This window comes from Dipodomys spectabilis, unplaced genomic scaffold, assembly GCF_019054845.1.
Source record: "Dipodomys spectabilis isolate Male_0828 unplaced genomic scaffold, ASM1905484v1 ptg000495l, whole genome shotgun sequence".
Taxonomy (NCBI): Eukaryota; Metazoa; Chordata; class Mammalia; order Rodentia; family Heteromyidae; genus Dipodomys; species Dipodomys spectabilis.
This window is the reverse complement of record NW_024871172.1, coordinates 883,179-904,906: the sequence shown is the minus strand read 5'-3', so window position 1 is coordinate 904,906 and position 21,728 is coordinate 883,179. Positions and strand designations below refer to the sequence as shown.

The window sequence follows — 21,728 nt, the reverse complement described above, 5'->3', positions numbered from 1 at the left end:
AGTGGAGGCGTCCGGATGAGTCGGGGCGGGGCTGACGGCGAAACCGGCGAACTGCGACCCCTGCGCAGGCGCGGCGGACGGGCGGGCCCAGCGCGCATGCGCCGGCCCGGCTAGCGGGACAAAAGGGAGGGACCCCGGCGGTCCCGCCCCTGGCCCCGCCCCCGGAGGCCGGCGCGGGCCGGAGCAGGGCTCGCGCGCCCGGCGGTCCCCGTCGCCGCGGCCACCATGTACCCCGTGAGCTCCCCGGCTGGCTCTGCCCTGCACCGCGGCCGCCTTCCCCCGTCCGGACTTCCGATCGAGGCGCCGCGGTCCCCCGCCGCCGTGCCGGGCCCCGCCGCGGCGCGCCCGCCGACGCCCGCGCCGGGCCCGCGGGCCCGCGTGGCGGTGAAGATGGCCTTCCGCAAGGCCTACTCCATCAAGGACAAGCTGCAGGCCATCGAGCGCGTCAAGGGCGGGGAGCGGCAGGCCAGCGTGTGCCGCGACTTCGGCGTGCCCGGCGGCACGCTGCGCGGCTGGCTCAAGGACGAGCCCAAGCTGCGCTGGTTCCTGGAGCAGCTGGGCGGCGAGGTGGGCACGCAGCGCAAGAAGATGCGGCTGGCCAACGAGGAGGAGATCGACCGCGCCGTGTACGCGTGGTTCCTCGCGCTGCGCCGGCACGGCGTGCCGCTGTCGGGGCCCGCCATCCAGGCGCAGGCCGAGGCCTTCGCGCGCCAGATCCACGGGCCCGCCTGCACCTTCAAGGCCAGCCACGGCTGGTTCTGGCGCTGGCAGAAGCGCCACGGCATCTCCAGCCAGCGCCTCTACGGCGAGGCCGAGCCTCCGGCCGCCGGTCCCGCGCCCCGCCCGCCGGTCAAGGAGGAGCCCGCGCGGCCCCCGGGCGCCCCGCCACCGCCCGCCCGGGCCCCGGCCGCGCCGCCCCCCTCCGAGGCCGGCTACGGCGACGAGCAGATCTACAACGCCAACGTCACCGGCCTCTACTGGAGACTGCTCCCCGAGCAGGCCGCGCCCCCGCCGGGGGGCTGCGGCCGGCGCTGGCCTGGCGACCGGGTGACCGTGCTGCTGGCCGCCAACCTGACCGGGAGCCACAAGCTGAAGCCTCTGGTCGTCGGGCACATGCCCGACCCACCCAGCCTGCGCCGCCACAGTCAGGACAGGCTCCCCGCCTCCTACCGCTACAGCCCCGGCGCCTGGCTGAGCCGCCCGCTGCTTCGCGGCTGGTTCTTCGAGGAGTTTGTTCCCGGCGTCAAACGTTACCTGCGTCGGAGCTGCCTGCAGCAGAAGGCCGTGCTGCTGGTCGCCCACCCGCCCTGTCCAAGGTGGGCCCCGGGGATGCCCACCTGGGAAGAGAGCACGGAAACTTCTAGGCCCTGCAGGCCCGAGCCCTTCGGGTCCCCGGAGGAGCTACAGACCCCCGACGGCACCGTCAGGGTACTCTTCCTGTCCAAGGGAAACAGCCGGCCGCACATCCCTGCACCCCTGGAGCAGGGGGTGGTAGCGGCCTTCAAGCATCTCTACAAAAGGGAGCTGCTGCGGCTGGCCGTGTCCTGTGCCGGTGGCTCCCCGCTGGACTTTATGCGCAGCTTCATGCTCAAGGACATGCTGTACCTGGCTGGGCTCTCCTGGGACCTGGTGCAGGCCGGCAGCATAGAGCGCTGCTGGCTGTTGGGTCTCCGAGCAGCCTTTGAACCTGGGCAGCAGCCTGTCCACCAGGCTGAGGAGGCGGCTGAGCACAGCAGGGTGCTGGCTGACCTCACCCATCTGGCCGCCCTGGCTTACAAGCGCATGGCACCCGAAGAGGTGGTAGAGTGGTTGCACCTGGATGATGACGGGGGCCTCCCTGAGGGCTGTGTGGCTGAGGGGGGCCCCGTCTGGCCTCCTTCGCTGCCTCCCGCTGCCCCCCCATCCCCAGCCAGCCTGCCCTCTAGCATCGGGGGTGGAGAGGGGGAGGAAGAGGAGGAGGAGGAGGAGGAGGCTGCCACTGAGCATGGAGGGGCGTTGGTGGTACCCACTGCTGGGGAGGCTGTCTGGGGGCTGGAAACAGCTCTGCGGTGGCTGGAGAGCCAGGACCCCAGGGAGGTGGGGCCTCTGAGGCTGGTGCAGCTGCGCTCGCTCATCACCATGGCCCGGAGGCTGGGGGGCGTCGGGCCCTCCCCCGCGGTTCCCAGCGACGGAGTGTGACCATCCCGGCCCAGTGCCCGTTTTCCCCGCTGCACTGGGAGGGAAAGGACACCTGCGCTGTCATCTCTCCCTCTGGGGTGGCCTGCTCACCCAGGAGATTGCCGTGGTCCAAGCCCAACCTGGGTGGAGGGAGCTGTTGGAGGAAGGTGTCACTCTGCTTCTCAGTTCCTGGGATAGCACCCCCCCCCCCCGCAGGTGCACACAGCGGGGTTCCCTCGCACAGCTGGTGGGGCACACGGGCACAGCTCCTGTCAGCAGTTCTGGCCCCTATGGGGCTCCCCCAATCCCTCCCTGGCTGCCGTGTGCACTGGCGGCGGCTGCTCCCTTCTACACCCCCCCACCGGTGCTCACGGTCCTCCCAGTGGGAGACACACCACTTGGCTTTTGTGTTTTGTTTTTTAAGCACATTAAATCTGCTCTTAAAGACATTCCTCAGAAGATGCCATGAGGCCTGGGCAGAGTGCCGTGGCCTCTGAGCTGCTCCTGCCCTTGCTCTGGAAGCTTCTGGCTTGGTTCTAGGCCATCAGCTGGCCCAGGCTGACCTGTCAGTGCGTGAGGATGAAGGCTGGTACTTCATGAGGTTCTGAAATACCTCTTCCTGCAGCAGCAGGTAGAGACTTTTGTCCTGAACAAAACTCCATCCTGGGATGGTATTCCATGGGTTGGCAAGTATTTGAGTTTGGCCCCTGGTGTTGTGACCAACCGCGGGACAAGCTCTCCTGATGCTCCATCAGCTACTGACCACCTGGTCAGGCCCATTCACTGCTGGCCTTAGTGGTCTTAGTGCCTTAGTGTCACCCCCATGTGGGTTCTTCCCAGCCTACTCCCCCACCCCAATTTTCCTACCTTTTGACACTGCCAAGGGTGTGGTTTCAGAGCTGCCCTGGTGGCCCGATCTGAGAGGGGGCTGTCTAAATTTCACTCCACCCTGATGTTCCACCCAGGTTCCTGCCGCTGGTCCGGGTACCGGAGATGCGGCCCCTTAGGCAGGGGTTGGGTCACCGCTTTTGCCGAGATGCTGCTGCCCCAGCCCTCCTAAGGGGCTGGGGCCTGGGTCAGAGGAGCTGCTCTTCCCTCGGATCACACGTCTGAAGTCAGAGCCCTGGGCACAGGAGCGGTGGGAGGGTGCCCGGGACCTGCTTGCAGGTGGTGTGCACACTGAAGGGACAGCCGTGCACTGGCGTGACTGTAGGGCAGCTGAAGGAAGCACTTCCCCAAAGTGGTTTCCATTCATCATAGCTCCCTGGAACTGCTTCCCATCTCTACAGAAACGTGTGTTTCCAATCTCAGCTGAGAGGCGGTGTGGAGGATTTGGGAGCAAGAAAAGTAAGGCCTGCCTGGCCAGGTCTCCATCTGTGTGTGCTGCGCCCCAGCTGGCCCCCTCCGTGGACAGCCCCTCCACGCTCACACACCTAGGTGGCTGAGCACAAAGCCCAAGCAGCTGGGGCCGGGCTTCAGCAAGTATAATGCATTTACACCGTCAGCCTCCACTTGGGCCCAGGCACCCACTCTAGGAGCTGCCCCCCAATTCTGGCAGGCATGTCTCCAGGGATCCAAGGACAGCCCCATCTCAAAGGCTGTAGCAGAGCCATAGGCCTAAGCGCCCGTCCACCGGGGCCACCCCGGTAACTGCCCTTCGGTTTGGCTTCTCAGCTGCTCCTGCTGTGAGTGTGCCATCATTCTCCTTTCTTCTGCTTTGCTTCCTGGGGGCCTGGGCCCAAATGAGCTGGAGTCAGCAGAGTCATTGGTCATGATCCCTGTGCTGCCCTTTCTGGCCCCACAAGGCCTAGGGGCAGCTTCCATATAAACAAGACAAGTAGAAGTCTGTGTACTGGCCTTTGAAGGACTGGGGAGCCCCACGCTGGCTCTAGGTATTGTCTTGGGCTAGGGGTATAGCTCAGGGTAGTGCTTTGCCTAGCATGTGAAGGCCCTGGGTTTGATCTCCAGCACCTCAGAAAAGTTTTCTCTGCTGGGGCTGGGAAGGTGGCTCAGTGGTAGAGCGCTTGCCTTGCAAAAGTTTTCTCTGCAGAGTGAGATGCAGTAATAGCCTAGGCAGAGAGGGCCAAGCACCGGCACCCTGCTGATGGGCTTGCTGCTGGCTCTGTGCAGCCCCAGCCAAGGTCCTGTGACCTCGGGCCTACTGCTGGCTTGAAACCACCCACCTCTCCACTCAGCGCATTGTAAAGTAATGTGGGCCTCACTGGGTGCTCCTGGCTGCATATCTACCTGGCCACCCTTGGTAGTGTGGGAGAACAATCTATGCTGCAGTTGCTTAGGGCTGCCATTTTCACCTGCTGGATAGCTGCCAGGAATTGTCAGAACCCTGGACCTCTCATTCTGGGGATTCTTGATCCCCAGTGTGGGATCCCTGCAGCCGGGAGGTTCTGACTGCTTCACACTGGCCTTGTGACAGACTGCTGTCCCTGCAGCTAGTGACCCTTAACACTGGGGCCAGCCAGAGCCCCTGGGTTAGGCACAAGAAAACAGCATGGAAAGATGGGTGAGTGAGGCCTGGCAGGCACTGTCCCAAGGGTGAGCCTTCAATGGCTACTCCCTAAGAGAACCGCAGGCTGTGCTGTCGGAGGGCCCAGTGTGCCACCCTGCTGACAGGGAGCTTGCCCTGCCAGGCAGTGCAGTAGCATGTGTGTAATAAAGGTGAACATGCCTCTGTTTTAGTTGTACTTCTGCAACTCAACCTAGGACAAGTCTGGAGCACCCTGTGTTCTAGGGGTGGGGTGTGAAGTGGGCTGGTGATGATTTAAAGGTGCCGTGGGCATATCCTCGTAACTTGGAAGGCAGTGGCTTTAGTCTGGTGGTGTGAGGTGGGGTGGACATTGGCTGGCAGCAGTCAGCCCTGACCCAGCCACCACGAGTGGGCCGGGACACTCACAGAAGACCAGAAGGTGTCGGAGGACTGTCCTCTATGCCCCACGCTGAGCCCAGCCTGGTCCCTGTGGACTGCTGATGGCTCACTTTCCAGTCACTCACGTAGGTGGGCTACCCAAGGGGTTACAGCACCAGACCTGGGACCCGCCCTGCCCAGGCTCAGCATGGCTGGGAGGGAGGCCAGTGTCTAGAAGCCCTGGTGGTCTCGTGGGTACTGAGTGAATGGAACCCGTTGCCACCCACACCACCCACAGTCCCGGCCTGACCCGCCAGCACATTCAGTGCTCCAAGATGGCACCTTTATTCCTATCCCACAAACAAGGAAAACGGAGCCGGTCATGGTGGACAGCTAAGGGATACACAGTAGGTAGGGGTAACGAGGTATGGGATATCTGTTCCTGTCACATCTACATATGCCACTAGCCCTAGATGGAGGGATAGTCTGGTTACTGCCCAGCTAGAAGACGACCCTGCCTCAAACCTCACTGATGAGTAGGTGCCCTTTCCATCTCAGGAAGCTGCTGGGTAGGAGCAAGGAAGGCCGGGGAAGCCTTGGAGGGTGATCTGCAGAGGCCAGTGAGGCGCAACCAGAGGCACAGCGCCCTCACCTGGTGAACTCCCACCGAAGGACATGGGTTCCACCCACCTGCCAGGAGCTGCGGGGCAGGAGGATGGAGGGAAGGGCATCCCCATCTGACCAGAGCCCACCCTCCGGACCTCGTCTCTCCACCAGGTGCTGCTGCCTGAGGGCTGTGGGACACCCAGCCAGTGTGGCTCTGTTGGGTGAGATTCCTGGGTATCGCTCCTCTTCAGCTTGGGGAAGAACAGACTACCTGCTAGCTGCTCAGGCTGGGGGACCCTGGGCTCTCCCATCCTCCCTGGGGAGGTCCTGCAGCACTGCGAGGCCTCTAGCTTTAGTGAGAGGGCATCCCGGACCCCATGTTCCTGGCTGGGTAAGAACGGACTGGGCTGCAGTCCCAGAGAAGGGTCAGGGCCCCAGGCCCAGTGGCTCTGCTCATGGTCTCCAACCATCCTCAGATGTAGGCACGGGACCAAGACACCAGCTTTCAGGACCTGAGAACTAACACTACCTGCATTATGGTAGGCTCACTGGGGGCAGAACTATTACCAAGGGAGGTCTGCAGAGGTGGGGGCTGCATTTCCTTGTGTAGGGCAAGGGGAGACACCCATGAGGGATGGAGAGAGGAGTATGATCCTTATGGGAAGGGCAAAGGAGGACTTGGGTGGCTGGGGCAAGCAAGGAGGAGTCCTGGGGCCCCAGGCAGCTGTGGCTAGGCTAGCAGCTGGTGTTATCAGGAGCCCGGCTCTACTTCCTGCTGAGTTCTTTGGCCCGTTGGGTGGCAGCCTCCACCGCGCTCATAGTAGCCGCTCTCAAGCCACCCTGCTCCAGGGCGTGGAGCCCATAGATGGTGGTACCAGCCGGTGTGAGCACATCCGTCCGCAGCTGGGCTGGGTGTCTCCCTTCCTGCTGTAGCATCTTGGCTGTCCCCTGGGGAAAGGGCATTAGATGGTGACCAGGGGGATGCCCACAGCCACGCTGTCGGCCTGCGGGAGACAGCGCAGGCCTGATCGCTCAGACACTCCTGGGGGAATGCTCACTCACCAGCAGCGTCTGGGCAGCAATGCGGTGGGCCAGGCCGCTGGGCATGCCCATCTTGATGGCGCCTTCAGCCAGGGCCTCAGCAAATGCACACACCTGCAGCAGAGGGAGGGCTAAAGCAGACGGGCAGGACCACTGGGAACCAAGCTCAAGGCTTGGCCCCGATGCCCAGTGCCTGGACTGGAACCCGGGCTCACAAAGGGGCCGTCCTTAAACCTCACCAAAGCAGGGGCACTGGGCTGAGGTCCAGCACACCAGGCTGAGGAAGCGGCCAGCCTGGGGATGCAGAAGGGCCGCTCGCTGAGGAGGGCTGCCCGTCAGGGTGCGGGCAAGACAATACTTACAAAAGCCACACCACTACCACTAAGGCCGGTGTGGATGTCCACGTAGGCCTCCGGCACCTCCTCGCACTGCCCACAGGCCTCCAGCAGGTTCTGCAGCAGGCTGGCCTCCTCGCTGCTCGCATGGCAGCCCCGGGCTAGCACCATGGCCCCTTCTTGAACTACGCAGGGCAGATTGGGTGAGATGCGGAACACTGACGTGCCTGCAGGCAGCAGCTGTTCAGGAGACAGGGGTCAGGCGCCGGGGGACGGGCCGGCGGGCAGCCCTCAGCCAGCTGCGTCTCCTGTCCCGGCTGGCCAGGCACAGCGGGTCTATAGGCCTGGCCCAGAGCGCCCGCACCATCACCTGGGTAGCTGGCCAGGAGGCTGCCTGCTGCCCGAGCTTGGTCAGAGGGCCTGTGCAGGGTCCAGGCCTCAGCCCTGCTGCAGCTCACAGCCACTCACCTTTTCTATGGTGCTCAGAGAGACCCCAGCAGCCACAGACACCAGGATGTGCTCAAGAGTGACTACGGGGGCCACCTCCGCCAGGACAGCCGGCAGGATGTGCGGCTTGGTGGCAAAGATGACAAGCGAGCAGCTCTGCAGCACCTCCTGATTGGAGTGGGTCGTCTGGCAGCCCAGAGCCTGCAAGGGAAACCAGGACCGGGGACCACAGGAGGGGCGGCTCCACATCACAGCCTTTATACACGGGTTACCTGAGTCCCACAGCCCTGACCTCCCCCGCCTCAGTCTATACTAGCTCCACTCCAAACACCCAAGACCCCCAACGCTGCTCCTCACACCCCGAGACCCCCAACACTGCTCCTCACACCCCCAAGTCCCCCAACACTGCTCCTCACCCCCGGGACCCCCAACACTGCTCCTCACACCCCAAGACCCCCAACACTGCTCCTCACACCCCGAGACCCCCAACACTGCTCCTCACACCCCGAGACCCCCAACACTGCTCCTCACACCCCGAGACCCCCAACACTGCTCCTCACACCCCGAGACCCCCAACACTGCTCCTCACACCCCGAGACCCCCAACACTGCTCCTCACACCCCCGAGACCCCCCAGCACTGCTCCCCACACCCCGAGACCCCCAACACTGCTCCTCATACCCCGAGACCCCCAACACTGCTCCTCATACCTCCGAGACCCCCAACACTGCTCCTCACACCCCCGAGACCCCCAACACTGCTCCTCACACCCCCAAGTCCCCCAACACTGCTCCTCACACCCCGAGACCCCCAACACTGCTCCTCACACCCCCGAGACCCCCAACACTGCTCCTCACACCCCCGAGACCCCCAACACTGCTCCTCACACCCCCGAGACCCCCAACACTGCTCCTCACACCCCGAGACCCCCAACACTGCTCCTCACACCCCCGAGACCCCCCAACACTGCTCCTCACACCCCGAGACCCCCCAACACTGCTCACACCCCGAGACCCCCAACACTGCTCCTCACACCCCCGAGACCCCCAACACTGCTCCCCACACCCCGAGACCCCCCAACACTGCTCCTCATACCCCGAGACCCCCAACACTGCTCCTCACACCCCGAGACCCCCAACACTGCTCCCCACACCCCGAGACCCCCAACACTGCTCCTCATACCCCGAGACCCCCAACACTGCTCCTCACACCCCCGAGACCCCCAACACTGCTCCTCACACCGAGTCCCCCAACACTGCTCCTCACACCCCGAGACCCCCAACACTGCTCCTCACACCCCGAGACCCCCAACACTGCTCCTCACACCCCCGAGACCCCCAACACTGCTCCTCACACCCCGAGACCCCCCAACACTGCTCCTCACACCCCCGGGACCCCCCAACACTGCTCCTCACACCCCCGAGACCCCCAACACTGCTCCTCACACCCCCGAGACCCCCAACACTGCTCCTCACACCCCCATGACCCCCCAACACTGCTCCTCACACCCCCGGGACCCCACCAACGCTACTCTCCCACACCCATCCATGCCCACCCCAGCCCAGCCCTCGTGTGAACACACAGGTATATACCTGTGTCTGCTCTGGCCTTCTACAACCTTGACATTCTACCTGGCCTCTGGCCTCCCTTCCCCTAACCTAGCCCAGCCTCAGATCTTCAGCTAATGAGCCACACTTCCCTGGCCCTGACAGTTGTCTCGGACAAGGCCCTGAGTCTCACTCACCCGGAAGTGGCAGAGATTCCTGTCTGTGGGTGCACTAGCCAGCACTTGCTTAGCTTCTACTTTGCCTGAAGAGAAAGGCAAAGGCAGAAGATTGGTGAGGGGTGGGAAGACAGGGAAGAGCCTGCCTGGCCCTTCCTGGGCAAAGCTCGGCCCATCCCTAGCTCCCTGCTGGCTGGCCTGAGGCTCTGCAGGAACTCAAAGCAGCCATGCTGGGGAACCCAGGGCCCAGCAATCAGTTCCATTAAAGTCTACTTGGCAGTTATGCCTGCTGCAGGGGCCAGGGGCTTGTCTGGTCTGGTGAAGACACAGACCCCCAAGGGTCTAAGGAGGGATGGTGGATGAGGCCTGTGTGCTAGTGCCATTTAGGAGAAAGCATCTGCCTCCATGGAGCACAAGGTGAGGAGATTGGGCTAGACTTCTGTAAGGTAAAAAGAAGCACACTGGTGCTGGGAAGGTGGCTCAGTGGTAGAGCGCTTGCCTTGCATGCATGAGGCCCTGGGTTCGATTCCCCAGCACCACATAAGCAAAAATTAAAAAAATTAAATTAAAAAAAAAAAAGCACACTACCACCTGAACACAGTTAACATCAATGTCAGCCACACACCTTGGCAGTAACGCAACACTCAGCATCCAAGTCTCAGATGAACTGCAGTATTACACACCTGAGACTTGCAATAAAGTATTTTCTGATGGATTGCAAGTCCTCTGGACTTTGAAGTAGGGCTGAAAGCAGAGAGCCAAAGGTCACCGGCTCTATGTGCGATCTACGTTAAAGGCGTTAGGACAGCAGTAATATCCCCTCCTATTTACTTATGATCCGTGGCCAGGATACGTTTGTCCCTCTCCTTACCCTGACACAAGAGACATCTGGCAGTGTCTGGAGAAACACTGCAGGCTACCACTTGGCGCCTAGAGGACAGGTAGAGATCCATTCTTACACACACAGGGTGAATGATCTGGTCCCACAGAGCTGTCCACCTCCACGGGTGGTGTGGGGCACACACGGAAACTCCCAAAGGTCAACCTGGCCAAGTCCACGAAGCCAAGAAGTTGGCTGCTGACAGCACTAAGGCGCCGCTTCCAAGAGAATGCGATGGCGCCGCAGATGGAACCGTGAGCTTTCCGGAGGTCACTAAGGAGGCGTGAAGCGCAGGCCAAGGTGCGTCCAAAGGAGCTCCTGTCCCGCGCGGGCGGTCCGGAGGCCGGGGCCCCGAACCAGCCAGGCCCCGATCCTACACTCGGGAAGCACGCAGCTTCCGACCGGCTCGAGGCCAGCGGGAGCAGCGGCTCTAGCTAGGGCCGCGCGGGCTGCACGCGGGCCGGGGGTCCCGGGACCCCGCAGCGGGCCCCGAGGGCTCGCCCGAGCCGCCCCGACACGCGCATCCTCCCGCCCAGGAAAGCCCGCCGCCCCCCCGGCCAAGCTCCGCCGCCCCACCTGCTCGGATGAGGCCCTGCGCGATGGCCTCCGCCATACGACCCGCGCCCACGAAGCCCACGCGCTGCGACCGGGATTCCGCGGACGCCATGGCGCGCACCCGCCCGCCGGCGCCCGGGAAGCACTGGGCCCCGCCCCTCGCCGCTCATTGGCACAAAGAGCCGCAGGACCCCTCGCCTCCCATTGGCGGAAGGGAGGAGGCGTGGCCTCTGGGGGCGGGGCGGAACCCGCGGGCGCCGGAGGTGCCGCCGCGCTCGGGGGCGCCGGGCGCCGCTGTGCTCCCTGGCCGTCATTTTCCGGAGGACGGGCGTCGGGCGAGGTGTCCTGAGAACGCCTAACTTCGTCCCCAAAGCGGCGCAAGGGGACCCCCGCAGGGAGGTGCTCCCAGCCGCAGCCCCGGGAGTCCCACGCGCGGGGCCGAGCCGCGAGTTGAACGCCGCCCCACCCCGGTCAGCGCTAGACCCGGGCCCAAGGGGAGCGGCCCAGCCGGCCGAGGGAGCGCCTGCGCGCCGCCCAGCCCTCCGCGTGGACCCCCCCCCCGCCCAGCCCTCCGCGTGGACCCCCCCCCCCGCCCAGCCCTCCCCGCCCAGCCCTCCGCGTGGACCCCCCCCGCCCAGCCCTCCGCGTGGACCCCCCCCGCCCAGCCCTCCGCGTGGCCCCCCCCCACCCAGCCCTCCGCGTGGCCCCCCCCCCGCCCAGCCCTCCGCGTGGACCCCCCCCACCCAGCCCTCCGCGTGGACCCCCCCCACCCAGCCCTCCGCGTGGACCCCGCCCGCCCAGCCCTCCGCGTGGACCCCCCCCCACCCAGCCCTCCGCGTGGCCCCCCCCCCGCCCAGCCCTCCCCGCCCAGCCCTCCGCGTGGACCCCCCCCCGCCCAGCCCTCCGCGTGGACCCCCCCACCCAGCCCTCCGCGTGGCCCCCCCCCCGCCCAGCCCTCCGCGTGGACCCCCCCCCCACCCAGCCCTCCGCGTGGCCCCCCCCCCCGCCCAGCCCTCCCCGCCCAGCCCTCCGCGTGGATCCCCCCCGCCCAGCCTCCCCGCCCAGCTCTCCGCGTGGACCCCCCCACCCAGCCCTCCGCGTGGACCCCCCCCCCCGCCCAGCCCTCCGCGTGGACCCCCCCCACCCAGCCCTCCGCGTGGCCCCCCCCCCCCCCCCCCCCGCCCAGCCCTCCCCGCCCAGCCCTCCGCGTGGATCCCCCCCGCCCAGCCTCCCCGCCCAGCTCTCCGCGTGGACCCCCCCACCCAGCCCTCCGCGTGGACCCCCCCCGCCCAGCCCTCCGCGTGGAACCCCCCCACCCAGCCCTCCGCGTGGCCCCCCCCCCGCCCAGCCCTCCCCGCCCAGCCCTCCGCGTGGATCCCCCCCGCCCAGCCTCCCCGCCCAGCTCTCCGCGTGGACCCCCCCCCCCCCCGCCCAGCCCTCCGCGTGGAACCCCCCCACCCAGCCCTCCGCGTGGCCCCCCCCTCCCCCGCCCAGCCCTCCCCGCCTAGCCCTCCGCGTGGATCCCCCCCGCCCAGCCTCCCCACCCAGCCCTCCGCGTGGACCCCCCCCCCCCGCCCAGCCCTCCGCGTGGAACCCCCCCACCCAGCCCTCCGCGTGGCCCCCCCCCCCCCCCCCGCCCAGCCCTCCCCGCCTAGCCCTCCGCGTGGATCCCCCCCGCCCAGCCTCCCCGCCCAGCCTCCCCGCCCAGCCCTCCGCGTGGACCCCCCCCACCCAGCCCTCCGCGTGGACCCCTCCCGTCCAGCCCTCCCCGCCCAGCCCTCCGCGTGGATCCCCCCCGCCCAGCCTCCCCGCCCAGCTCTCCGCGTGGACCCCCCCCTCCCCCCCGCCCAGCCCTCCGCGTGGCCCCCCCCCCCCCCCCGCCCAGCCCTCCGCGTGGACCCCCCCCCAGCCCTCCGCGTGGCCCCCCCCCCGCCCAGCCCTCCGCGTGGCCCCCCCCCCCCCCCCCCCCGCCCAGCCCTCCGCGTGGCCCCCCCCCCCCCGCCCAGCCCTCCGCGTGGACCCCCCCCAGCCCTCCGCGTGGACCCCCCCCAGCCCTCCGCGTGGACCCCCCCCAGCCCTCCGCGTGGACCCCCCCAGCCCCCCCGCCCAGCCCTCCGCGTGGACCCCCCCAGCCTCCCCGCCCAGCCCTCCGCGTGGACACCCCCCCCCCCCCCCCCCCCCCCCCCCCCCGCCCAGCCTCCTCGCCCAGCCCTCCGCGTGGACCCCCCCCCCCCCCCCCCCCCCCCGCCCAGCCCTCCGCGTGGACCCCCCCAGCCCAGCCTCTCCCCCCCAGCCTCTCCCCCCAGCCCTCCGCGTGGACCCCCCCCAGCCCAGCCTCCCCGCCCAGCCCTCCGTGTGGACCCTCCCGCCCAGCCTTCCCAGGGGGACCGCTGCCTCCCACCACGAAGGAGGCCAGGAGCAGAAGCACCCCAGCCTCTCTTCATTTTCTTCCTTTTCCCATCCTGGACCTTGAACTTCCGCCTGGGCTCTGTCCTGAGCTCTGCTCTGCCCTGAGCTCTGTGCTCATGGCTGCCGCTCTACCGCCGGAACACAACGCCATTTCTGGCTTTTTTGAGTAGCTTATTGGAGATAACAGTCTCTCATGGACTTTTTGCGCCCAGACTGGCTTCGAGCGGCAATCCTCAGATCTTAGCCTCCAGAGTTGCTTGGATTAGAGCCCTGTTTATAAGAAGTTGATTTTCTTAGGTATTTGTTACTTTTGTGACAAAAAAACTGACCACCATCGTGTTGCAGAATGAGCTGCAGAAGCTCACTGCAGACAGGTATGAGATGGCCAAGCAAGCGCTTGGGGTAGAGTGGAGCTCGCGGAGCTTGGGTGCTTCCTCCAGGCGCTTTCATCAATGCCTGGGCGTGTCAGAGGCCGGGCTCGGGTTCAGATGCCGGCAGCTACATGAGCAGAGGGTAGTCAAGGCAGTGATTATCAGTTAAGAGGCAGACGGTGAGAACACTTTTTTTTTTGTCAGTCGTGGGGCTTAAACTCTGGGCCTGGGCGCTGTCCCTCAGCTCTTCAGCTCAAGGCGAGCGCTCTACCACTTGAGCTACAGCGCCACTTTCGGTTTTCTGGTGGTTTATTGGAGATAAGAGTCTCACGGTCTCTCCTGCCCGGGCTGGCTTTGAACTGCGATCCTCAGATCTCAGCCTCCTGAGTAGCTAGGATTACAAGCCTGAGCCACCAGCGCCCGTGGAGAACACTGACTTCTGACGCTAGATGTCAGTGCCCACCTTGTCATGACAGTAAGAGGTAACGCATTGGTGGTTGCTAGGCAGCAGAGCATTTTCCAGGACAGGAGGGCAGTTTGGGCAGGTTTACACCTTAAGGTGGGATCATGGATGGACGATCACAACAAGAAGAGGCCCCACTGGCTCAGGCCAATCTCTCCAAGGTCTGGGGAGGTTTGGGGGGGGGGGGGGGAGGGTGGGCAGGCAGTGAAGGTTCTCCAAGCCTAGGCCTATTTCTCTCTGGTTGGTGGACTGATCAGAGGGATTTGTGTACAGGAAGTCCGGGTGTGGGAGCTGTGAGCCAGAGGAGCCACACAGACTGGACATGCCAGCAGATGGAGGGCAGAGGCCGGGGACTGCTCTGAGGCCCCTGGAGGGGGACATCACTCTACCAACTGCAGCCACTGCAGTTCAGGAGGTTGAGTCGGGGTTGAGAAAGAAGTTGGACATGTTTGACGTTGCTGGGGTTGAGAGGAAGAGTCTCTGGGAAGGTAGGGCTGGGTTGAGAAGCTGACACTTCTGAGCATCCAGGAAGATGGAAGTTAATGGGCTTGGTTTTCTGGGGGACAGGACAGTTGGGGGGCACCCTTCTGGATGAGAGTTTAGGCTGTGGGGCTACAGGTTGTGAACAAAGCACCTGGAGAACCAGGGTCTTAACCTCTTGCACAGGGGCCAGCTATCACCGCTGCCTGCCTGCAGCCATTTCTGCTGCACCCATAGGTGCTCCAGCCCCCTTCAGACTTGGGATCACGTCTCCGTGCTCTTCCTCAGCCTCCAGGGATGGCAGTGGCTCAGTCCTCAGACTGAGGGTGGCAAGTGGAAGGGTGCCCTGTGCCATCCACCTAGCTATCTGGGGTGATAGAACCCGCTGTTGGGGCCATAATCCAATGCCCCAGGGCTGCAGTGAGACCAGGCAAGGGGGCCAGTGCACCTCTGACACCCAGACCTACCATTCCTGGTCTGTGTCCCTGCGCTACCATGCCTGGCCTGGGCTTTGCTTTCTCCCCACCGAGAATAGGGAGGCCAATGATGCTCACCTTGCTGGTGGCCAGAACTGACCTATCACAGGCCAGGCCAGAGTCCTGAGGGCTCAGGAGAGCACAGCCCAGATCAGGCCCAACTCTCTTAGAGACCCAGGGAAGTGTGGGCCACCCAGGCACCAGTTCCCTGCAGGTCTAATGTGTCCAGTGTGTGTCCAAATTCAGATGCAGCCTGATTGCCCAAGGCAGAGGGTGGAGGCAGGGAGGCCCAGACCAGCTCCCACCACCGAAGTGTGAATGTGGCCACATGTGGAGAGGCTGGGACCAGCCAGGGTCAGATTCCTGGGGAAGCACCTGCCCCCACCTCCCTACATCCTGGGCCCACATTTCCAGCGCTGGGCCTCCTTCCAGGGACGCTGGCTCTGGGCAGCCCGCAGGACAGTGCGCCCGGGACCCGGCCAGGCGGCCAGACAGTGCTGGTGTGGGGCTGACAGCTGAGGAGAGCAGGCTGGTGGAAATGTATTTTATTAGTTCCCAGACGGGACAGTGGGACCAGGGTGGAGTGAGGTGCGGGGCCAGCCCAGGCCTTATGTTCCCTGAGGACAGATGTACGTGGCACCCTGCCGAGGGGCACCCCTGCTGAGGGGCCCGGCATGGCCTGGGCCGCTGAGCCCTGCCCTCATCTCCTGGTGAGGTCTGAGAATGGCGGCTGCCTGTTCCTGCCGGGCCCTCACTTCCGGGCCTGCTCATAGTGTTCAGTGAACCAAGCACAGGTCTCCTTCACGGCTGGGGAGGCAGACATGGGGGGCTGGTGAGGGGGTGGGGATGAGGAAATCTCCCCGTCTGGTCTGAGTTCTGATGACACCGCAGGGCCCCTTCTCCAGGTCCCCGCAGGAACACTGAGGCCATAGCAAGGAGTCCACATAGGGGTGAGGCCAGAAGGCAGGAGTGAGAACTCACCCTGCTTGAAGGGTGTGAAGCGGAAGTCCGGCAGGTAGGCCCGGAGCTTGCCATTGCTGGCTGTCTTCTTAAACTGCCCATCTGACTTGGTGGTATCAAACTGGGCACACTGGTCAGGGCCACTGCAGAAGGACAACCACCCTACTTCTGCCCCACCCCGGCCCTCTGCCCTCTGCCCACTGAGGCCTGGAGGGACGGCAGCTCGCCCTGCTGCCGCCAGGCCAGACTCTACCAGAGAGCTGGGCAATGCTTGCTCAGGCAGCAGGAGACCACGGCGCCCTCCCAGAGCCAAAGGATACCGTGACCTCCCCATGGAAGTCCATGGCCTCCACCACAGCCTCCGCGGCCTCCCTGATGGAGACTTCATCCTCCTCACCCACTGCGAGGAGAAGCCAGCGGCCAGTCAGCCTCCACCGAGACCCTCAGGGTCCTCCTGCTCCCTCCCCGCGGTGGGGCAGGGTGGGGACTGCAGGGGTGCTCCCCGCGGTCGGGGTGAGTACTGCAGGGGTGCTCCCCACGGTGGGGCAGGGTGGGGACTGCAGGGGTGCTCCCCACGGTCGGGGTGAGTACTGCAGGGGTGCTCCCCACGGTGGGGCAGGGTGGGGACTGCAGGGGTGCTCCCTGCGGTCGGGGTGAGTACTGCAGGGGTGCTCCCCGTGGTCGGGGTGAGTACTGCAGGGGTGCTCCCCGCGGTGGGGGACAGGGTGGGGACTGCAGGGGTGCTCCCCGCGGTGGGGACAGGGTGGGGACTGCAGGGGTGCTCCCCGTGGTCGGGGTGGGGACTGCAGGGGTGCTCCCCGCGGTGGGGGACAGGGTGAGTACTGCAGGGGTGCTCCCCGCGGTGGGGACAGGGTGGGGACTGCAGGGGTGCTCCCCGCGGTGGGGACAGGGTGGGGACTGCAGGGGTGCTCCCCACGGTGGGGACAGGGTGGGGACTGCAGGCCCACCTGAGAGGATGATGGGCTCCACTTCATTGTATTCCCGCAGGACCCAGAGGAAGAGCTTGGCCAGGTCCTGGAGGTCAGAAGGGCAGGTTAACTCCCCAAGCGATGGCCCAACGCCCCTTCGAGGCCACAGGGCGCACCAGGACCCATCTTGGATGGCAGCCCCGCGCCCTGCCATGCTGAGGTGCGCCCAGAGACTCTCAGGACAGGCGCTCACCCGGACACTAGAGGACCAGGGACTGGCCTGCCACCCCGCCCAGCCACTCTCACCAGTGAGTAAATGAACTGCCTCCGCGGCTTCCCCGTGCCCCACACCGTCAGCGCCGAGCCGCTGTCTGCGGGCAGATGCAGGGGTGGGCGTCAGCGCACCCTGGCCGCTGCAGCTCCCCCAGGCGCGGGGCCCTGGCCAGGGTGTGCCGGGCAGCCGCACTCACTCTTGGCCAGGTGCACCTTGTGGATGAGGCCAGGCAGCACGTGGCCATCCTCGATGTTGAAGTTGTCGTGGGGCCCAAAGACATTGGTGGGGATGACGGCGGTGAAGGTGCAGCCATGCTGCTGGAAATAGGCCCTGCGGAGGCACAGTGTCTCCTGCCCGCATGCCAGGACACATGCCTGCCCCCACCGCTGCCCGCCTCCTCCAGATGCAGAAGCCAAGCAGCAAGGCCAGCCTGGTTCCCCGGCCAGCCCCATCTACCAATGGGCACTTGAGCCCTCTGCCCCCTCCCAGCGGGCCTGGGGGAGAGCATGGGGCGGACCTGTTCTGCACATCAATCATTCTCTTGGCGTAGGAGTAACCAAAGTTGCTGCTGTGAGGAGGCCCATTGTGGATCTAGGGGAGAAGGAGGTGCACTGAGCATTCTCCCCTCCCCCCCCCCAGTTCCCAGCTCTGCCCGTATAGTCAGGTCCCTCCTCCCAGAATGCCCTGCACCCTTACCATAGTCTCATCGATGGGGTAGGAGGTCTTGTCGGGGAAGATGCAGGTGGACAGGCAGGAGACCACCTTGCGCGCGCCCACCTCGTAGGCCGAGTGCAGGACGTTGTCATTGATGTGCACGTTCTTCCTCTGCGGAGGCAGGGTGGGACGGGGGTCAGGAGGCCCGGGCAGAAGTCAAGGCCTTTCCTGACTCTCCAGGTATGGCGGTGGGGACATACCCTGGCCACTCAGGCATGGGCAGGACCTGTGTGTCCTAATAGCAGAATCTCCCAGTACTGACCTTCTTTACAGAAGCCACTGCCTGACCAGGGCCGCAGGTACAAGGCAGGTGGTAGAAGACGGGGCGGGGCGGGGGGGGGGGGGAAGAGCTGGGGTCCCCCCCAGCACTCACCAGAGGACTTGGCCCAACTCTACTTCCCCGTGGCCTGCAGGCCCCCTCCAGGCTGTTTCCTTCCCTAAACTGACATGAACGGGCAAGGTATTCGAACTGGTCCCAGGGCAGGGGAGAGGTGGGAAGCTGAGCTGGGAAGGCTGGGACAGTTCAGGAGTCTAGATGACAGAGCTCCTGGGCAGGATCTAGTGGGAGCCTCGGAGCCTGGTGCCTGGTACAGGGAAGCCAGGCCAAGGCTACTTCGAGGAAGGCAGACCAACTCTCAGGGGCACAGGAAGCACAGGCAGAGGCCTTACCGTGTGCCCCTTCTTCCTGGAACACACACCATAGCCCCTTACCCTGGTGGGCATGGTGGGCCTGGTGCTGGGGAGCTGTGTGAGCATCAGCGTGGGGGCCCGAGAACCTGGCAGCTCGGAGGTCTTAGTAAGCAGGACTCGGCCCTTAGCCACCCTGCAGCATTGGCTTCTTCCACTTCCCAATCCTGCAGGCCAGCTCTACGGCTCTTCTACTAGGGTAAATGCCTCCAGGCCTCTTTGTGGGACCTCTGCCCATAATACTGAGGGTGGGGGGCTGGGGCCCTCACGGGCTGCCCCCCAGAGGCCTAGTCCACAGGGGCCTCCTGGAGTGGGAACATGACCCTGTGCACATGAGAAGCCTCCAGGAAGTTCCCAGACCTGAGCTCCCGGCTCCAAGGGCTTGCTGCCCCGACTTACCCAGAAGTCCAAATTGTATTTGATGTTCCGGAACAGGCCTCCCACCATTGCGGCAAGGTGGATGACGTGGGTGGGCTGGACCTTCTGGAACAGGGCTTGGGTCTGCGCTGCATCCCTGGGGGGAGCTGGATGTCAGGGGTGCACAAAGGCCTCAGGAGTGGGGGCACTGGGGGCAGGAGGGGTGGGGCCGCGGTAGGAGGGCTGGCGGAAGGGACACGTAGCCGCATTCAGCGCCTAGCAGGTGTTAGGGCGTGGCCTTCCAGAAGGAACGGGAAGATGTCTGTTGACATTACAGCCAGCGCGCCAGGGCCAGGCCAGGCCAGGCACCTGGCGGAGTCAGGAGCAGACCCAGCCCACAGCGCTTGGGTCTGGAGAGGGCACGGGAAAGTGGGGTGCTCTGGGGAGGCCAACTCACGTGAGATCCGCATCTTTGGAGGAGACGAACACCCACTCCTCTCCTGGTAGTCGGGCCCCGTCGGCTACCACCTTCTGGACCGCTCTGCCCACCAGCCCCGAGCCTCCCGTCACCAGGATCCGCGTGGGCGCCTGGGGCTCACCCATGTCAGCTGACCGGGAGGACCACACGGCGTGAGGCGGGGCCCCGCGCCCCGTCCTCCCGCTCCCGTGCCCAGGCCCTCAGGAAGGGGTGCCGAGCGTGCAGTGAGCGTCGGGACGCAGGCACAGCCCCTCCCGGCGCGGCTCTCCGGAGGGGCTCTGCCGGGGCTCCACCCGGCGCCTGGAGGCCGCAGTCCGGACCAGCTGGGGTACCAACCCTCCACCTCCCTCCCCTACCCCGGCGACCAGGACGGGCGGGCACAGGCTAGCTGCGGGCGCTGCTCCCCGCCACGCTCTCGCTCCACAGACCAGCGAGCGCGGGCCCACGGAGGCCGGGCCGCCACGCCCTCCACGGCCGCGCACCCGGGCGGTGGCCTGGCCTCGAGAGCCGCGAGATCCCCGAGGCGAGGCGCCCTCCCCCGGGCCCGGGGCCTCCGGGCCCGCCGCTCGGGATCCCCAGGTTTCGTCGCTGACCACGGCGGCCCCACCTGCGCTACTTGCGGGGATCGCGGCTGGCGCGGAGTGCCTTCAGCCAACACGGGCCAGGTGGAGGGGGCGGAGCCCTTCCTCCCGGGCACTCTGGGAAGCGGAGTCCCTCCCACCAGGCGCATTCTGGGAAATGGAGTCCCACCCACCCAGGGCACTCTGGGAAACGGAGTCCCTCCGACCCGGGGCACTCTGGGAAAAACTAAGGCTTTGGCCTGAAGTGGCACGGCGCGGCGCTTCTGGGAAACGTGGTCTTGTCCGCGCTGCACTGGCTGAGCACCGGGCCGGCCCAATGCCCTAGGCCTAGGAGGCCCGCCCGGTGCAGCGCCGGAGGCTCAGGACCTTGCTTCGCCCTGCTCCTTGGTGGGAGGAGGCTGGCTTTCTTGTCTTCAGCACATTACTGATTATAAGGTTACAGTTAATTTTAACTGCCACACGGCAATTGTACGTGGGATACAGTACCGCACGTGGACGTGGCAGGCAGTGTACAACGATCAGATCAGGACACCACATTTGAGTCACTTAAGGTATTTCTTTGTATTGAGAATACTCAGAATCTTCTATTAGCTATTTTGAGATACACGATTTACTTTGCTCATGTCCTCCTGTAACTTAGGATACTAGACGTTATTCTTGCCGGGCGATGTGGCTCACGCCTGTAATCCCAGCTCTTCAGAAGGCTGAGATCGGAGGATTGCAGTTGGGTGCCAGCCCAGGCAGGAAAGTGTGAGACTTATCTCCAATGAACCACCAGAAAACCGGAAGTGGAGGTGTGGCTCAAAGTGGTGGAGGGTAGCCTTGAGTGGAAAAAGCTCAGGGACAGTACCCAGGCCCTGAGTTCAAGCCCTACAACCAATCAATCAAGAAAAAGTTATTCCTCCTATCCTGTAATATACTCCTCCCCCACAACGTTCCTAGACTTTGCTAGTCTCTTATTTTATTGTCTACATTGTTTACATCTAAGTGTTTTATTTGCTAAATCTGTTACTATTTTGCTGTCCAGTAGGGCATGTCAGCTTGAGAACTACAAAGTTCAGGATAAAAGATCAACACAAAATATCAGTTGAAAGCTAAACCTAAGGGCATACTTAATAATAATGACTATTCAAGCTGGGGGCCCAATGCCTATAGCTACTCAGGAGGCTGAGATCTCAGGATCATGGTTCAAAGCCACCTGAGACAGAAGAGTCCCCATGAGATTTTTTTTTTTTTTGGTCGGTTGTAGGCCTTGCATTCTGGGCTTGGACACTGTCCCGGCGCTCTCCAGGTCAAAGTGAGCACTCTATCACTTGAGCCACAGTAACACTTCCAGTTTTCTAGTGGTTTATTGGAGATAAGAGTCTCACGGACTTTCCTGCCCAGGCTGGCTTTGAACCGCAATCCTCGGATTTCAGCCTCCTAAGTAGCTAGGATTACAGGCGTGAGTCACCAGTGCCCAGTTTCCAGGAGATTCTTGTCTCCAATTAACCACTCAAAACTGGGAGTAGAGCTGTGGCTTGTAGCCTTGAGCAAAAAGGCCCAGGGACAGTGCCCTGGCTCTGAGTTCAAGCCCCATACCCTACAGAGAGAGAGAGAGAGGCAGGCAGGCAAGAATTTTTTTTTTTAATTCTTTTTTGGGGGTCTGGTCATAGGGCCTGAACTCTGGGCCTGGGCGCTGTCCCTCAGCTCTTCAGCTCAAGGCTAGCATTCTACCACCTGAGCCACAGTGCCACTTCGTTTTCTATCGGTTTATTGGAAATCAAGAGTCTCAAAGACTTTCCTGCCCAGGCTAGCTTTGAAGTGAGATCCTCAGATCTCAGCCTCCTGAGTACCTAGGATTACAGGTGTGAGCCACTGGTGCCCAGCTGGTCTACCTTGTTTTTTTGGGGGGTCTGGTAGTGGGCCTGAACTCTGGGCCTGGGCATTGTCCTTCAGCTCTT

The 21,728-nt window shown here is 64.2% G+C and overlaps 3 protein-coding genes across 5 annotated transcripts; 1 reads left to right on the top strand and 2 right to left on the bottom strand.

Moving 5' to 3' along the window:
• Positions 1-225: 225 nt before the first annotated feature.
• Positions 226-4,827, top strand: Tigd5 (tigger transposable element derived 5). The gene has a single exon (XM_042669393.1). The coding sequence runs from the start codon at positions 226-228 to the stop codon at positions 2,176-2,178; it is 1,953 nt and encodes a 650-aa protein (XP_042525327.1). The 3' UTR covers positions 2,179-4,827.
• A 514-nt stretch (positions 4,828-5,341) lies between these two features.
• Positions 5,342-10,744, bottom strand: Pycr3 (pyrroline-5-carboxylate reductase 3). Its single transcript, XM_042669370.1, has 6 exons — positions 10,628-10,744; positions 9,193-9,257; positions 7,471-7,650; positions 7,030-7,242; positions 6,689-6,781; positions 5,342-6,574 (listed from the first exon to the last, which is right to left on the bottom strand). Exons 1-6 carry the CDS (start codon positions 10,716-10,718, stop codon positions 6,392-6,394), a joined length of 825 nt encoding a protein of 274 aa, XP_042525304.1. The 5' UTR covers positions 10,719-10,744; the 3' UTR covers positions 5,342-6,391.
• Positions 10,745-15,335: 4,591 nt separating this feature from the next.
• Gfus (GDP-L-fucose synthase) lies at positions 15,336-19,905 on the bottom strand. Of its 3 annotated transcripts, none has more exons than XM_042669396.1 (11): positions 19,821-19,905; positions 19,184-19,334; positions 18,769-18,883; positions 17,665-17,793; positions 17,486-17,559; positions 17,165-17,298; positions 17,001-17,065; positions 16,734-16,800; positions 16,086-16,165; positions 15,787-15,886; positions 15,336-15,612 (listed from the first exon to the last, which is right to left on the bottom strand). In XM_042669396.1, exons 2-11 carry the CDS (start codon positions 19,327-19,329, stop codon positions 15,557-15,559), a joined length of 966 nt encoding a protein of 321 aa, XP_042525330.1. In that variant the 5' UTR covers positions 19,330-19,334; positions 19,821-19,905; the 3' UTR covers positions 15,336-15,556. The 3 variants fall into 3 exon arrangements, with proteins under 3 accessions (XP_042525330.1, XP_042525331.1, XP_042525332.1); XM_042669397.1 differs by having other exon boundaries at positions 19,812-19,886; XM_042669398.1 differs by lacking the exon at positions 19,821-19,905 and adding an exon at positions 19,789-19,810 and having other exon boundaries at positions 19,184-19,330.
• Between the last annotated feature and the right edge of the window lie 1,823 nt (positions 19,906-21,728).

Coding starts and splice junctions, on each gene's coding strand:
- Tigd5 (XM_042669393.1), top strand. CDS start 226: ATGTACCCCGTGAGCTCCCCGGCTGGCTCTGCCCTGCACCGCGGCCGC.
- Pycr3 (XM_042669370.1), bottom strand. CDS start 10,718: ATGGCGTCCGCGGAATCCCGGTCGCAGCGCGTGGGCTTCGTGGGCGCG. Junction 7,651..9,192: donor GGAATCTCTGCCACTTCCGG/GTGAGTGAGACT, acceptor TTTCCCTTGCAG/GCTCTGGGCTGCCAGACGAC. Junction 6,575..6,688: donor TTGCTGCCCAGACGCTGCTG/GTGAGTGAGCAT, acceptor CCCTTTCCCCAG/GGGACAGCCAAGATGCTACA.
- Gfus (XM_042669396.1), bottom strand. CDS start 19,329: ATGGGTGAGCCCCAGGCGCCCACGCGGATCCTGGTGACGGGAGGCTCG. Junction 16,801..17,000: donor GGCAGTTCATTTACTCACTG/GTGAGAGTGGCT, acceptor TCTGACCTCCAG/GACCTGGCCAAGCTCTTCCT. Junction 16,166..16,733: donor GGAGCCCATCATCCTCTCAG/GTGGGCCTGCAG, acceptor TTCTCCTCGCAG/TGGGTGAGGAGGATGAAGTC.